General features: G+C 48.5%; 1 protein-coding gene across 2 annotated transcripts in view; it reads right to left on the reverse strand.

Annotated features, from left to right (window-relative positions):
- Positions 1-73: 73 nt before the first annotated feature.
- LOC147100699 (ATP-dependent chromatin remodeler CHD5-like) overlaps positions 74-16,682 on the reverse strand; it is a 104,067-nt gene continuing 87,458 nt past the window's right edge. The window contains exons 32-37 of one of the 2 annotated variants that reach the window (XM_085967204.1): positions 16,429-16,537; positions 14,774-14,906; positions 13,579-13,774; positions 3,126-3,286; positions 1,824-1,950; positions 74-843 (exon numbers count right to left, since the gene is read on the reverse strand). In XM_085967204.1, coding sequence (XP_085823330.1) covers positions 722-843; positions 1,824-1,950; positions 3,126-3,286; positions 13,579-13,774; positions 14,774-14,906; positions 16,429-16,537 — 848 coding nt within the window. In that variant the 3' untranslated portion in view covers positions 74-721. The remainder of the gene's footprint in view (positions 844-1,823; positions 1,951-3,125; positions 3,287-13,578; positions 13,775-14,773; positions 14,907-16,428; positions 16,538-16,682) is intronic. The other variant, XM_085967203.1, reaches the window with a different exon arrangement.

Genomic DNA, 16,682 nt, shown 5'->3' on the forward strand with positions numbered 1-16,682 from the left:
GTACGAGGGGGGGGATTGTACGGCGGGGTTATTGATGGTACGGGGGGGGTTATTGATGGTACGGGGGGGGCGGTTATTGATGGTACGGGGGGGGTTATTGATAGTACGGGGGGGGGTTATTGATGGTACGGGGTGGGGGGTTATTGATGGTACGGGGGGGTTATTGATGGTACGGGGGGGTTATTGATGGTACGGGGGGGGTTATTGATGGTACGGGGGGGGGTTATTGATGGTACGGGGGGGGGTTATTGATGGTACGGGGGGGGTTATTGATGGTACGGTGGGGTTATTGATGGTACGGGGGGGTTATTGATGGTACGGGGGGGTTATTGATGGTACGGGGGGGTTATTGATGGTACGGGGGGGGTTATTGATGGTACGGGGGGGTTATTGATGGTACGTTGTACTGGGGGTTATTATGCGGAGCACAATCTGTTGAATCGGTTTGATATTCCAGAGTTTACAAGCTCTGGTTAGGATCATGCTTCTCTTGTCTCTTGGCCCCACACCCCTAACCTCTGGAGTTAAACTCCTGAAACAACAGTCATTGTAACAGGAAATGCCTTCCATGAACGTGCGAAAAATGTGCAAATATGTACAAGTCAGCCGAGCCCCCCGGATGAAAACGGTTGATGTTTTCCGACAAAGTTTAAAGAAGATCAGGAGTATGGCGGCTGCATCGACTGCCCATAGTCTGGGAGCAGCCGCTGGGGCCCGGCCATCAATCCTCGATGCAGATTACATCGCTGACTTTATCTTTCCTCTCTGCTGCTTCCAGTTCTTTCAGTCCTTCCGATAGGAGCTTTTTATCCGGGACATTTACAGCCGAAATATTTGTGGTTGCTGCAAACAAGCAGAATGACTTTAATATCTTTTACTTTTAGCTGACAAATTTTATTTAATTTTTCTTCAAAACAACAATAATGTGCATTTACAGAAGGCCTTTAACATAATCAAACGTCCCAAGGCGCTTCACTGGAGGGTAATCAGACAATAAATTTGCTGCTGAGCCAAAGGAGACAGGTGATCAGAAGCTTGGTCAAAGAGGTAGGTTTTAAGGAGCGTCTTAAAGGAGGAAAGAGGCAGCAAGGTAGCGAGGCAGAGAGGTTTAGGGAGGGAATTCCAGAGCTTAGGGCCTCGGCAGCTGAAGGCATGGCCGCCAATGGAGGGAGGAAGAAATGAGGGATACACGAGGCCATAATTGGATTGTTTTAAACCCCAGCCCCCGGCTCACACTGCACCATCACTAGTGGAGACATTTTTGGTTTAATCTAATCTAACATACGTCACTGTTAAGAGCAAACCGAGCTCGCCGTGTTTCAATGGCTCTGTGATCAGATTCTAATCTTTGATCCTAAATTTCCCTCCGTACAGTTACTTAATCTGGACAACTGTGCACAAGAGACCAGGGAGACGTCCTGCCCCAGATCACTGTCTGGTTCTCGGTACGACGAGGTCTGGGAGAGTGCCAGGCTGAACTCTACCCGTCTCCCTTCTCCCCATTGATCAATGTTCTTTATTATTATTCATTCTCAGGATGTGGGCAAGGCCAGCATTTATTGCCCATCCCCAGTTGCCCTGGAGAGAACCGACTATCGTGCTCGGCCACTTCAGAGGTCAGTTAAGAGTCAACCATGTTGGTGCGGGACTGGAGTCACGTGTAGGCCCAGACCGGGTAAGGACAGCAGATTTCCTTCCCTAAAGGACATTAGTGAACCAGTTGGGTTTTTACGACAATCCGACAGCTTTCATGGTCACTTTTACTGACACCAGCTTTTTATTTCCAGATTTCAGATGGGAGAGGCCGTGTTTCTAGAACGTACCGCTGATATAGGGCCCCAGAGGCATTTGATTGTAGTTAATGAGGGTTCCAGTCCCCGGCCCTCGGAAGGTGGGCCCGAAGCTGTTACTGTACATCTGAGCCGCTCCGTACGGACCCTGTGGAAACAGCTGTAAAAGACGCTTCGTTTAAACAAAAATAAATCAGATTATCAAACTCAAAGTCTGGAATAGTTTACACAAAGAATTCACAACTTTATCAGGATTTCCCCCCTCTCCTCATTTGAATATGTTGACCCTTCGATCAAGTCCAGTTGCAGGGTACTGACCAGCTTCTGCTTAGGACTGTCGACCATGGGTGGCATCACCGTCAAATGCGATCGTGCCCTCACCCAATATGTACACACAAACACAGTCACACTCTCACACACATAAACACACAGTCGCACTCACACACACAAACACACAGTCGCACTCACACACACACAGTCACACTCTCACACACAAGGAGCTTTACTCTGTATCTAACCCGTGCTGTACCTGCCCTGGGAGTGTTTGATGGGACAGTGTAGAGGGAGCTTTACTCTGTATCTAACCCGTGTTGTACCTGCCCTGGAAGTGTTTGATGGGACAGTGTGGAGGGAGCTTTACTCTGTATCTAACCCGTGCTGTACCTGCCCTGGGAGTGTTTGATGGGACAGTGTAGAGGGAGCTTTACTCTGTATCTAACCCGTGCTATATCTGCCCTGGGAGTGTTTGATAGGACACTTGGCGCTCGATGTGAAGATGTGTTCCATTCTGCAGCACTAATACTCCTCACATTTATGAACCGAAAATGCACGGCAAAGAAAATAGAACAAACATTAGAACATCGTCACCGAGTCTCTTGGCCCATCCACTGCCCATTGGGAGATCGAGGGCCTCCTGCACACCAGCCCTTTCGGTTATATGGGATGCACTGGCCGCGGGGGGGGCAGGGAATTAAACCGCGATGCTCCCTCATTCCCAGAGTCCCTCACCCCCAGGGTCCCTCACTCCCAGGGTCCCTCACCCCCAGGGTCCCTCTCTGCGATGCTCCCTCACTCCCAGAGTCCCTCTCTGCGGTGCTCCCTCACTCCCAGAGTCCCTCACTCCCAGAGTCCCTCACCACGATGCTCCCTCACTCCCAGTCCCTCACTCCCAGAGTCCCTCTCTGCGATGTTCCCTCACTCCCGGAGTCCCTCCCTCCCGGAGTCCCTCACTGCGATGCTCCCTCACTCCCGGAGTCCCTCACTGCGATGCTCCCTCACTCCCGGAGTCCCTCCCTCCCGGAGTCCCTCTCTGCAATGCCCCGCCCGGTTTCTCACCTGCTGTTGGGGCTCATTTCCCCGATTGGCGAGTCTACTCAGGATGCTTCGCTCTGACATCTGGAGCCGCGCTGCGACGGGTGGGACCCGGGACAACATGTTGGGTAATCTCGTCACGTCTGCCTTCATGTCGCTCAGGAGCTCCTCCAACTGATTCAGGACTGAAAGAAACAAAAAGCAAACACAGGGCGAGGAGCTCAGGGCCAGGGTTTCAGTAGGGGCTGCAGAGTCAACACCTCCCAGTAACAGCTGGCAACACTCACAGCTGGCGTTGTGGCACTTTGCAGCTCCAGCTGCCACGGTAACACCACGCACCAAGTACCCAGCATAGCATGGCAATATTCCAGGGAGACATCGATAGGGGCCAGTAACGGGTCCAGTAATAAGGACCTCTAGTACTTGCTCACAGCTCCTCCCCTTTACCTGGAATCATTCTCGTTGCTTTTCTCTGAACAACACTAGTATATTTTTCTGTGGTGAATTTTAAACCCTACGTGTGCACTGGAGAAATGTCCTGATAGATTGTGCAGAATAAATCACAGAATAACATGGAATCCTGAACTAGCTGTTGTATATACAAGGTGGGGTACGGTGGTGTATGGGTTATGTTACTGGACTAGTAATCCAGAGAACGTGCGTTCAAATCCCACCGCGCCACTTTGAGAATTTGAATTCAGTTTAAAAATCTGGAAATAAAAAGCTGGTATCAGTAAAAGTGACCATGAAGCTGTTGGATTGATGTAAAAACACAACTGGTTCACTGATGTCCTTTAGGAAGGAAGCCTGCCGTCCTTACCCGGTCTATATGTGACTCCAGACCACATCAACATGGTTGACTCTTAACTGCCTCAGTTGTATCAAAACCTGCTGCTGTAACGGTTCAAGGCGGCGACCCACCACCTTCTCAAGGCAACTAGGGATGGGCAGTAAATGCTGGTCTTGCCAGCGACGCCCACATCCCGGAGAATACATTAAAAAAAAATACAAGGACAGCCTGCTGCTTGCCCTCACTTTACTAACCTTCATTCGTGGAGCGTTGGCTGCTGTTGGAGGCTGAGAGGTGGTCACTGACCAGTGGCCATACAGAGCACAGTCCAAGCTCCATCCCAGTCTAGGCAGAGATAGCTGATCTATGCTGGCCTACAATTATAAGCGCCCTGGGCTGGAAGGAGAGGGTAAATTAAACTCAAGGTTCACCACCCACCCCCACCCCCTGCCTAGGTCAATTGTTAATTTTAAATCTGAGTTTGATAGATTTTTGTTAACCAAAGGTATTAAGGGATATGGGGCAAAGGCGGGTCGGTTGCAGATCAGCCATGATCTCATTGAATGGCGGAACAGGCTCGAGGGGCAAAATGGCCTACTCCTGTTCCTATGTTCCTAGTCCACAGTTCAGTTATAGCCTGGGCTAACACAGCACAGAGCGGAAGATTTAAACCTGGCCCTCCTCGTCTCGAAGGGTCGGTCACTGCCATAACCAGCGGGGCCACCAGGGGGGGTCTGTTCTTTATTTCCAGCTTTCTTCGGAGATGACGGAGGTGTTTCACAGAATCACAGAAACCCCACAGTGCAGATAGAGGCCATTTCGGCCCATCGAGCCTGCACCGACACATATCCCACCCGATCCCCGTAACCCCACGTATTTAATCCCCCTAACACTAAGGGTCAATTTATCATAGCCAAATCAACCTAACCCGCACATCAGTGGCATCGAGATTGCCGCTGCCCTTCTGGCCCAAGAACACCCACTGAGAGGGGAGCATGCGGGGGAGAGGGAGAAAGGGCTGAATATTCAATGCTCTACAAACAGAATAAGGAGTACAGCTCAGAACTGTCCCATATTGAAATTATAGGTCCGACATTAAACAGCACCACAGAGAATAGTGTCAGCAGTCAATAGGATTCCAAATGATTAAAACCAGGTTTACTGGTTCGACACGAATATAAACACTCTCCAGCGCCATCTCCATCCTTTCAATAAACAGCACGAGGTGAGGGGGGAAATTTATTACTCCCAAGTAACCCTGTCTCAGAATAAGGAGTCTATTGTTCCGCCATTCAACCCCGAACAACAACTTGCTTATACAGAGCCTTTAACATAGTAAAACGTCCCACGGAGCTTCACAGGAGCGATTATCAAACAAAATTTGATACCGAGACACATAAGGAGATATTTAGACAGATGACCAAAAGCTTGGAGAAAGAGGTAGGTTTTAAGGAGAGTCTTAGAGGAGGAGAGAGAGGTGGAGAGGTTTAGGAAGGGAATTCCAGAGCTTAGGGCCTAGGCAGCTGAAGGCACGGCCGCCAATGGTTGAGTGATTAAAATCAGGGAGGCCAGAATTGGAGGAGTGCAGAGATCTCGGAGGGTTGTGGGGCTGGAGGAGGTTACAGAGATAGAGAGGGGGCGAGGCCACGGAGGGATTTGAAAACAAGGAAGAGAATTTTTAAATTGAGGCGTTGCCGTACCGGGAGCCAGTGTAGGTCAGCGAGCACAGGGGAGATGGATGAACGGGATTTGGTGCGAGTTAGGACACGGGCAGCGAGCACAGGGGTGATGGGTGAACGGGATTTGGTGCGAGTTAGGACACGGGGCAGCGAGCACAGGGGAGATGGATGAACGGGATTTGGTGCGAGTTAGGACACGGGCAGCGAGCACAGGGGTGATGGGTGAACGGGATTTGGTGCGAGTTAGGACACGGTCAGCAAGCACAGGGGTGATGGGTGAACGGGATTTGGTGCGAGTTAGGACACGGGGCAGCGAGCACAGGGGAGATGGATGAACGGGATTTGGTGCGAGTTAGGACACGGGCAGCGAGCACAGGGGAGATGGATGAACGGGATTTGGTGCGAGTTAGGACATGGGGCAGTGAGCACAGGGGGTGATGGGTGAACGGGACATGGTGCGAGTTAGGACACGGGGCAGTGAGCACAGGGGAGATGGATGAACGGGATTTGGTGCGAGTTAGGACACGGGGCAGTGAGCACAGGGGTGATGGGAGAATGCGACTTGGTGCGAGTTAGGACACGGGTCAGCGAGCACAGGGGGTGATGGGAGAACGGGACTTGGTGCGAGTTAGGACACGGGGCAGTGAGCACAGGGGAGATGGGTGAACGGGACTTGGTGCGAGTTAGGACACGGGGCAGTGAGCACAGGGGAGATGGGTGAACGGGACTTGGTGCGAGTTAGGACACGGGGCAGTGAGCACAGGGGAGATGGGTGAACGGGACTGGGTGTGAGTTAGGACACGGGGCAGTGAGCACAGGGGAGATGGGTAAACGGGACTGGGTGTGAGTTAGGACATGGGGCAGTGAGCACAGGGGAGATGGGTGAACGGGACTTGGTGCGAGTTAGGACACGGGGCAGTGAGCACAGGGGAGATGGATGAACGGGACAGGGTGCGAGTTAGGACACGGGCAGCGAGCACAGGGGTGATGGATGAACGGGACTTGGTGCGAGTTAGGACACGGGGCAGTGAGCACAGGGGAGATGGGTGAACGGGACTTGGTGCGAGTTAGGACACGGGGCAGCGAGCACAGGGGTGATGGATGAACGGGACTTGGTGCGAGTTAGGACACGGGGCATGGTGCGAGTTAGGACACGGGGCAGTGAGCACAGGGGAGATGGGTGAACGGGACTTGGTGCGAGTTAGGACACGGGGCAGTGAGCACAGGGGAGATGGGTGAACGGGACTTGGTGCGAGTTAGGACACGGGGCAGTGAGCACAGGGGAGATGGGTGAACGGGACTGGGTGTGAGTTAGGACACGGGGCAGTGAGCACAGGGGTGATGGGTGAACGGGACAGGGTGCGAGTTAGGACACGGGGCAGTGAGCACAGGGGGTGATGGGTGAATGGGACTTGGTGCAGGTTAGGACTCGGGGCAGCGAGCACAGTGGAGATGGATGAACGGGTTAGGATGCGGGCAGCAGAGTTTTGGATGAGCTCAAGTTTATGTAGAGTGGACAATGGGAGGCCGGCCAGGAGAGCGTTGGAATAGTCGAGTCTGGAGGTAACAAAGGCCTGGATGAGTGTTCCAGCAGGTGAGCTGAGGCGGGGGTGGAGACGGGCGATGTTACAGAGGTGGAAGTAGGCGGTCTTGGTGATGGAGCAGTGATGATCAGAAGCTCATCTCGGAGTTAAATACAACACCAAAGGCACAAACAGTCTGGTTCAGCCTCAGACAGTTACCAGAGAGAAAAATGGAGTCGGTAGTTAGGGAACAGAGTTTGTGGCGGGTACTGAATCCAATGGCTTCACTCTTCCCAATATTTAGTTGGAAGACATTTCTGTTCGTCCAGTACTGGATGTCGGACAATCAGTGTGACAAATCAGAGACCGTGGAGGTGTCGGAGGTGTCAGTGGTGGCGAGGTGGAGCCTACATGTGGAACCTGACGTTGTGTTTTTGGATGATGTCACTGAGGAGCAGCATGTAGATAAGTAATAGGAGGGGCCAAGGATAGATTCTCGGGAGCTCCAGAGGTAACGGTGCGGGAGTGGGAGGAGAAACCATTGCTGGAGAATCTCTGGCTACGATATGATAGATAGGAATGGAACCAGGCGAGTGCAGTCCCGCCCAGCTGGATGACAGTGGAGAGGCGTTGGAGAAGGATGGTGTGGCCAACCATGTCAAAAGACTGCAGACAGGTCGAGAAGGATGAGGAGGGGCAGTTTACCACGGTCACAGTCACATAGGATGTCATTTGTGGCTTTGGTATGGCCTGTTTTGGTACTGTGGCGGGGCGGAAACCTGATTGGAGGGAATCAAACATGGAATTGCGGGAAAGATGGGCACGGATTTGGGAAGGGACAACACGTTCAAGGACTTGAGTAAATAAGGAGTATATTCCCCCGTGTACTGTACAGAATAAGGAGTATATTCCCCGTGTACTGTACAGAGTAAGGAGTACATTCCCCCTGTGTACTGTACAGAATAAGGAGTATATTCCCCGTGTACTGTACAGTATAAGGAGTATATTCCCCCGTGTACTGTACAGAATAAGGAGTATATTCCCCCGTGTACTGTACAGAATAAGGAGTATATTCCCCCGTGTACTGTACAGAATAAGGAGTATATTCCCCCTGTGTACTGTACAGAATAAGGAGTATATTCCCTGTGTACTGTACAGAATAAGGAGTATATTCCCCCTGTGTACTGTACAGAATAAGGAGTATATTCCCCGTGTACTGTACAGAAGGAGTATATTCCCTGTGTACTGTACAGGAGTATATGCCCTGTGTACTGTACAGAATAAGGAGTATATTCCCCGTGTACTTTACAGAATAAGGAGTATATTCCCCCTGTGTACTGTACAGGAATATATTCCCCGTGTACTGTACAGAATAAGGAGTATATTCCCCGTGTACTGTACAGAATAAGGAGTATATTCCCCGTGTACTGTACAGAATAAGGAGTATATTCCCCCTGTGTACTGTACAGGAATATATTCCCTGTGTACTGTACAGTATAAGGAGTATATGCCCCGTGTACTGTACAGAATAAGGAGTATATTCCCCGTGTACTGTACAGAATAAGGAGTATATGCCCCGTGTACTGTACAGAATAAGGAGTATATTCCCCCTGTGTACTGTACAGGAGTATATTCCCCGTGTACTGTACAGAATAAGGAGTATATTCCCCCGTGTACTGTACAGAATAAGGAGTATATTCCCTGTGTACTGTACAGAATAAGGAGTATATTCCCCCGTGTACTGTATAGAATAAGGAGTATATTCCCTGTGTACTGTACAGAATAAGGAGTATATTCCCCCTGTGTACTGTACAGAATAAGGAGTATATTCCCCGTGTACTGTACAGTATAAGGAGTATATTCCCCCTGTGTACTGTACAGAATAAGGGGTATATTCCCCCGTGTACTGTACAGAATAAGGAGTATATTCCCTGTGTACTGTACAGAATAAGGAGTATATTCCCCCATGTACTGTACAGAATAAGGAGTATATTCCCCGTGTACTGTACAGAATAAGGAGTATATTCCCTGTGTACTGTACAGAATAAGGAGTATATTCCCCATGTACTGTACAGAATAAGGAGTACATTCCCCGTGTACTGTACAGAATAAGGAGTATATTCTCCGTGTACTGTACAGAATAAGGAGTATATTCCCCGTGTACTGTACAGAATAAGGAGTATATTCCCTGTGTACTGTACAGAATAAGGAGTATATGCCCCCCGTGTACTGTACAGAATAAGGGGTATATTCCCCGTGTACTGTACAGAATAAGGAGTATATTCTCCGTGTACTGTACAGAATAAGGAGTATATTCCCCGTGTACTGTACAGAATAAGGAGTACATTCCCCGTGTACTGTACAGAATAAGGAGTATATTCCCCCGTGTACTGTACAGAATAAGGAGTATATTCTCCGTGTACTGTACAGAATGAGTATATTCCCCCTGTGTACTGTACAGAATAAGGAGTATATTCTGTGTACTGTACAGAATAAGGAGTATATTCCCCGTGTACTGTACAGAATAAGGAGTATATTCCCCGTGTACTGTACAGAATAAGGAGTATATTCCCCCGTGTACTGTACAGAATAAGGAGTATATTCCCCTGTGTACTGTACAGAATAAGGAGTATATTCCCCGTGTACTGTACAGAATAAGGAGTATATTCCCCCGTGTACTGTACAGAATAAGGAGTATATTCCCCCGTGTACTGTACAGAATAAGGAGTATATTCCCCGTGTACTGTACAGAGTAAGGAGTACATTCCCCCTGTGTACTGTACAGAATAAGGAGTATATTCTCCTGTACTGTACAGAATAAGGAGTATATTCCCCGTGTACTGTACAGAATAAGGAGTATATTCCCTGTGTACTGTACAGAATAAGGAGTATATGCCCCCCGTGTACTGTGCAGAATAAGGGGTATATTCCCCGTGTACTGTACAGAATAAGGAGTATATTCCCCGTGTACTGTACAGAATAAGGAGTACATTCCCCGTGTACTGTACAGAATAAGGAGTATATTCCCCCGTGTACTGTACAGAATAAGGAGTATATTCTCCGTGTACTGTACAGAATAAGGAGTATATTCCCCCTGTGTACTGTACAGAATAAGGAGTATATTCTGTGTACTGTACAGAATAAGGAGTATATTCCCCGTGTACTGTACAGAATAAGGAGTATATTCCCCGTGTACTGTACAGAATAAGGAGTACATTCCCCGTGTACTGTACAGAATAAGGAGTATATTCCCCCGTGTACTGTACAGAATGAGTATATTCTCTGTGTACTGTACAGAATAAGGGGTATATTCCCTGTGTACTGTACAGAATAAGGAGTATATTCTCCGTGTACTGTACAGAATAAGGAGTATATTCCCCGTGTACTGTACAGAATAAGGAGTATATTCCCCGTGTACTGTACAGAATAAGGAGTATATTCTCCGTGTACTGTACAGAATAAGGAGTACATTCCCCGTGTACTGTACAGAATAAGGAGTATATTCCCTGTGTACTGTACAGAATAAGGAGTATATTCCCCGTGTACTGTACAGAATAAGGAGTATATTCCCCCGTGTACTGTACAGAATGAGTATATTCTCTGTGTACTGTACAGAATAAGGGGTATATTCCCTGTGTACTGTACAGAATAAGGAGTATATTCTCCGTGTACTGTACAGAATAAGGAGTATATTCCCCGTGTACTGTACAGAATAAGGAGTATATTCCCCGTGTACTGTACAGAATAAGGAGTATATTCTCCGTGTACTGTACAGAATAAGGAGTACATTCCCCGTGTACTGTACAGAATAAGGAGTATATTCCCTGTGTACTGTACAGAATAAGGAGTATATTCCCCGTGTACTGTACAGAATAAGGAGTATATTCCCCGTGTACTGTACAGAATAAGGAGTATATTCCCCGTGTACTGTACAGAATAAGGAGTACATTCCCCGTGTACTGTACAGAATAAGGAGTATATTCTCCGTGTACTGTACAGAATAAGGAGTATAGTCCCCATGTACTGTACAGAATAAGGAGTATATTCCCCCGTGTACTGTACAGAATAAGGAGTACATTCCCCGTGTACTGTACAGAATAAGGAGTATATTCCCCCGTGTACTGTACAGAATGAGTATATTCTCCGTGTACTGTACAGAATAAGGGGTATATTCCCTGTGTACTGTACAGAATAAGGAGTATATTCTCCGTGTACTGTACAGAATAAGGAGTATATTCCCCGTGTACTGTACAGAATAAGGAGTATATTCTCCGTGTACTGTACAGAATAAGGAGTATATTCCCTGTGTACTGTACAGAATAAGGAGTATATTCCCTGTGTACTGTACAGAATAAGGAGTACATTCCCCGTGTACTGTACAGAATAAGGGGTATATTCCCCGTGTACTGTACAGAATAAGGAGTATATGCCCTGTGTACTGTACAGAATAAGGAGTATATTCCCCGTGTACTGTACAGAATAAGGAGTATATTCCCCGTGTACTGTACAGAATAAGGAGTATATGCCCCGTGTACTGTACAGAATAAGGAGTATATGCCCTCTGTACTGTACAGAATAAGGAGTATATGCCCCGTGTACTGTACAGAATAAGTATATTCCCCGTGTACTGTACAGAATAAGAAGCATATTCCCTGTGTACTGTACAGAATAAGGAGTATTTTACCCGAGTTCCAGCTCTTTCCCATACAGAGTAACTATTGTAACCCACATCTGCCCTCTAGTGGGCTCGGTGAGCTGTACATCGATGGACAAAATGAGCAAATGTCGATCAGGCCCCAGATACTGAGTGAGATTTCTACAAACGCCTCCATCAGAGGCTAAGACTGTTCAGCAGCATGGCGTCTGTTTTAGATTGCTGTTACTCCATTTGTCACAGGGTTCGAAGCTTAAACAAATCCACTTTAAATCGATTTATTTGGTTATTGTCCACCATAAATAATTTCAAACAGCAATGAACCAACAGCACCCCCTGGTGGTGTAGCTGGTAAATGACGGGCCCAGTGTGAGGTGCTGAGACACACAGACCGAGGGTGTCCCAGGTTCCATTCCAGGTCTGTGCTGAGTTAGCTGGTATCAGCCGGGTTAGACCACACTTGGAGCAATGTGCACAGTTCTGGTCTCCATATTATAAAAAGGATATAGAGGCACTGGAGAAGATGCAAAAAGATTTACTAGGAAGATACCAGAACTGAGAGGTTATACTCATCAGGAAAGATGGAACAGGCTGAGGGGAGACCTGATCAAGGTCTTCAAGGTTACGAAAGGGTTTGATAGGGCAGACATAGAGAAGATGTTTCCACTTGTGGGGGAGACCAAAACTAGAGATAGTCACTAATAAAGCCAATAGGGAATTCAGGAAAAACTTCTTTACCCTGAGAGTGGTTAGAATATGAACTCATGGAGTCTATCAGGCAAAAAGCATAGATGGTTTTAAGGGGAAGCTGGATAAACACACGAGGGAGAAAGGAATAGAAGGATATGCTGATAGCGCGAGATGAGGAGGGGTGGAAGGAGGCTCGTGTGGAGCATAAACACCGGCATAGGCCAGTTGGGCCGAATGGCCTGTTTCTGTGCTGTACATTCTATGTAAAACTGTAGTAATACATAAAGTATTAACTTTCCTTTCTGAATTGTCTGGTCAAAGCAAGGGGCATTGCTGCTGGGGAATGGAAGACGTTCTATTTGAGGCATCAAGGCACTCCTTACACTCAACTATAGCAGCACGGGTTAGATACAGAGTAAAGCTCCCTCTACACTGTCCCATCAAACACTCCCAGGGCAGGTACAGCACGGGTTAGATACAGAGTAAAGCTCCCTCTACACTGTCCCATCAATCACTCCCAGGGCAGGTACAGCACAGGTTAGATACAGAGTAAAGCTCCCTCTACACTATCCCATCAAACACTCCCAGGGCAGGTACAGCACGGGTTAGATACAGAGTAAAGCTCCCTCTACACTGCACATTAATCCCCTCCCCCACCAACCTCAAACAGCGCCTGTTTGCTACACTGATGTAGCGTTTTCCATACCAGCCAACCTGCCCGCCAGTTAATACCAGGTTTTGTGACTCGGGCCCATGACGAACTCGGCAGAGAGCGGCCGAACTCACTCACGTGGACCTTGGCCGCCAGCACAGCAGGCTCTCAGCCACATCCCAGCGGTTTTAGGCCGCTGTCTGACCACAATACACCTCTAGTCCCGCTTATATTAAATATATTTTATATCCAAAAATAAATTAAGATCACAATTACACCAGAGGCACTTCATTACAAAAAGCTGAATTTATTAGCAGATTCGCTAAAAAAAAAGGAACAATTTTTACAAGATGATATTGTGGGGCAGTGCAAGTGATGCTGAAACTATTCTCTTATCTTTCAATCTCTACGATGTCCAGGACCTGTCTGAATGGTCACTATGGAGATGGGAGGTAGACGGGAGGGGGCGCCCGAGCTCTCGCGACAAACCTTTGTGCAGCACTGCATTGGCGGGCTTGTTGCCAGCCAGAGACTCCTTGGAGAGATGCTGGTGACTCTCGGCCAAGCACTCGACCTCGGCAAAGCGCGCGTTGAGGGCCATGGCTGGGTGATTGGGATCCTGGGTCATGTTGAGGTAAGCAGCCCTCCGCAGTTGCTCTTCAATCACCAGGGCCTGTTCCAAGAGCTGATGTTCGGAGGGGGGATGGAGACAAGAAAAAGAATTACAACAGGGGTCAATGCAAGTGGCGTCCAGTTAATCCCTTTAGCAGCACCTCAACCCCACCCCACCCGTGACTCAATGGGGCACCGTGTAGTCCTGAGTCACGCAAGACCAGGAAGGGAAGGGAAGGGAAGGGAAGAAAGAGGGAAGAAAGGGGGAGAGGAGGAGGAGGAAAGGGGGAGAGGAGGGAAAGAAAGGAGGAAAGAAAGAAAGAAAGAAGGAAAGAAAGAAAGAAAGAAAGAAAGAAAGAAAGAAAGAAAGAAAGAAAGAAAGAAAGAAAGAAGGAAAGAAAGGAAGGAAAGAAAGGAAGGAAAGAAAGGAAGGAAAGAAAGGAAGGAAAGAAAGAAGGAACTTGCATTTATATAGCGCCTTTCACAACCTCAGGACATCCCAAAGCGCTTTACAGCCAATGAAGCACTTTTTGAAGTGTAGTCGCTGTTGTAATGTAGGGAAATACAGCAGCCAATTTGCGCACAGCAAGATCCCACAAACAGCAATGTGATAATGAGCAGATAATCTGTTTTTGTTATGTTGGTTGAGGGATAAATATTGGCCAGGACACCGGGGATAACTCCCCTGCTCCCCTTCGAAATAGTGCCACAGGATCTTTTACGTCCACCTGAGAGAGCAGACGAGGCCTCAGTTTAACATCTCATCCGAAAGACGGCACCTCCGACAGTGCAGCACTCCCTCAGCACTGCACTGGGAGTGTCAGCCTGGATTATGGGCTCAAGTCTCTGGAGTGGGACTTGAACCCACAACTTTCTGACTCAGAGGCGAGAGTAAAAAGATCCTGATCACACACACACGTGCGCACACACACCGACACACCCGTGCGCACACGCACCGACACACCCGTGCGCACACGCACCGACACACCCGTGCGCACACGCACCGACACACCCGTGCGCACACGCACCGACACACCCGTGCACAAGCAGTCACACAAACAGCTTGATTTACCTTGAATCTCCTGGCTAAGAACTTGTTCTTCATTTCCAGGAAATTCCCCTTGTTCATCTCTGCTTTGAAAGGCTCATTGATGATGGTGTATCTGGGGTCATTTTGTATATCCTGCCAGCGAGCATAGCCGTGACTGCACAGAAACATCAAGGAAAACAGAGAGAGAGAGAGAAAGGGGGAAGCATCGGTAAACGAGACATCAGCACATGGCAGCTGCTGGAGATACAGGACACGTGAACGAGCCAGGCAAGTCTCAGAGTCCCTCATGGGCTGTGATAATACAGCACCTCATCCGAAAACTCCCTCTGCACTGTCCCATCAAACACTCCCAGGCCAGATACTGCACGGGTTAGATACAGAGTAAAGCTCCCTCTACACTGTCCCATCAAACACTCCCAGGGCAGGTACAGCACGGGTTAGATACAGAGTAAAGCTCCCTCTACACTGTCCCATCAAATACTCCCAGGGCAGGTACAGCGCGGGTTAGATACAGAGTAAAGCTCCCTCTACACGGCCCCATCAAACACTCCCAGGGCAGGTACAGCACGGGTTAGATACAGAGTAAAGCTCCCTCTACACTGTCCCATCAAACACTCCCAGGGCAGGTACAGCACGGGTTAGATACAGAGTAAAGCTCCCTCTACACTGTCCCATCAAATACTCCCAGGGCAGGTACAGCGCGGGTTAGATACAGAGTAAAGCTCCCTCTACACTGTCCCATCAAACACTCCCAGGGCAGGAATAGCACGGGTTAGATACAGAGTAAAGCTCCCTCTACACTGTCCCAATCTTTTAACATTACTCCTCCCTCACTGCATCATGTGACATTTTCTGTTTCCCACACTAACTGTCCTGCGGATTTGCCTTTTTGATGCTCTGTTCCTGTCGAACAGGAAAAGGGCAGAGACAATTATAAGTATATAATTCATCGGGGGGTGGGGAGAGAGAGAGAATACATTCCGAAGGTATTTAACAAACTGTTACACAATGCATGTTATACAACCTTGGTTAGACCACACCTGGTCTCCATATTACAAACAGGATACAGAGGCACTGGAGAAGGGGCAAAAATGATTTTTTAGGATGATACCAGAACTGAGAGGATACATTTATTAGGAAAGATGGAACAGGCTGGGCTCTTTTCTTTAGAAAATAGAAGGCTGAGGGGTGACCTGACAGAGGTCTTCAAGATAATGAAGACGCAGAGAAGATGTTTCCACTTGTGGGAGACCAAAACCAGAGGCATAAATATAAGATGGTCACTAATGAATCCAAGGGAATTCAGGAGAAACTTCTTTACCCAGCGAGTGGTTAGAATGTGGAACTCGCTGCCACAGGGAGTGGTTGAGGCGAATGGCGCAGATGTGTTTAAAGAGAAACTAGATAAACATGAGGGAGAAAGGTATAGAAGGATATGTTGATGGGTTTGGAGTAGGCTGGGAGGAGGTTGGTGTGGAGCATAAACACCGCCAGGGGTTGGGCTGAACAGCCTGATTGTGTGTGCTGTAAATTCTGAGATCTCTCTAATTCTAACACTTGTCGTTCTCGCTTGCTCTGAGGCCCTCCTCAATCTGCTGAACGAGTGGGTGTAACCCGAAGCCGCCCTTCTCACGGCAATCTATGGCGGCGAACCCGTCGTCTCGGGGAAAGGATACGCCACGATGCCAGCCAGCAGCCAATAGTCGTGCCTCCTGTGCCAGATATCGTAGATTTTTCCGGAAGAAACCGCAGCCCGCTCCTCATTCTGCCAAAGTGTGTGCAACTCTGACAAAAAAAAAGAGATGTTACCCCTCGGAGAGAATCTAGAACATTCCGCTCACCAATCAAGCCGGGAGCGGGGGCGGGGCAAGATGGGCGGAGTTATAATTGTCACGGAACCTTGTTGGCTTCCAAGTGTTACTGATCTCCT

The sequence above is a fragment of the Somniosus microcephalus genome, chromosome 25, assembly GCF_052327205.1.
Source record: "Somniosus microcephalus isolate GS21.2 chromosome 25, FLI_Smic_1.0, whole genome shotgun sequence".
Taxonomy (NCBI): domain Eukaryota; kingdom Metazoa; phylum Chordata; class Chondrichthyes; order Squaliformes; family Somniosidae; genus Somniosus; species Somniosus microcephalus.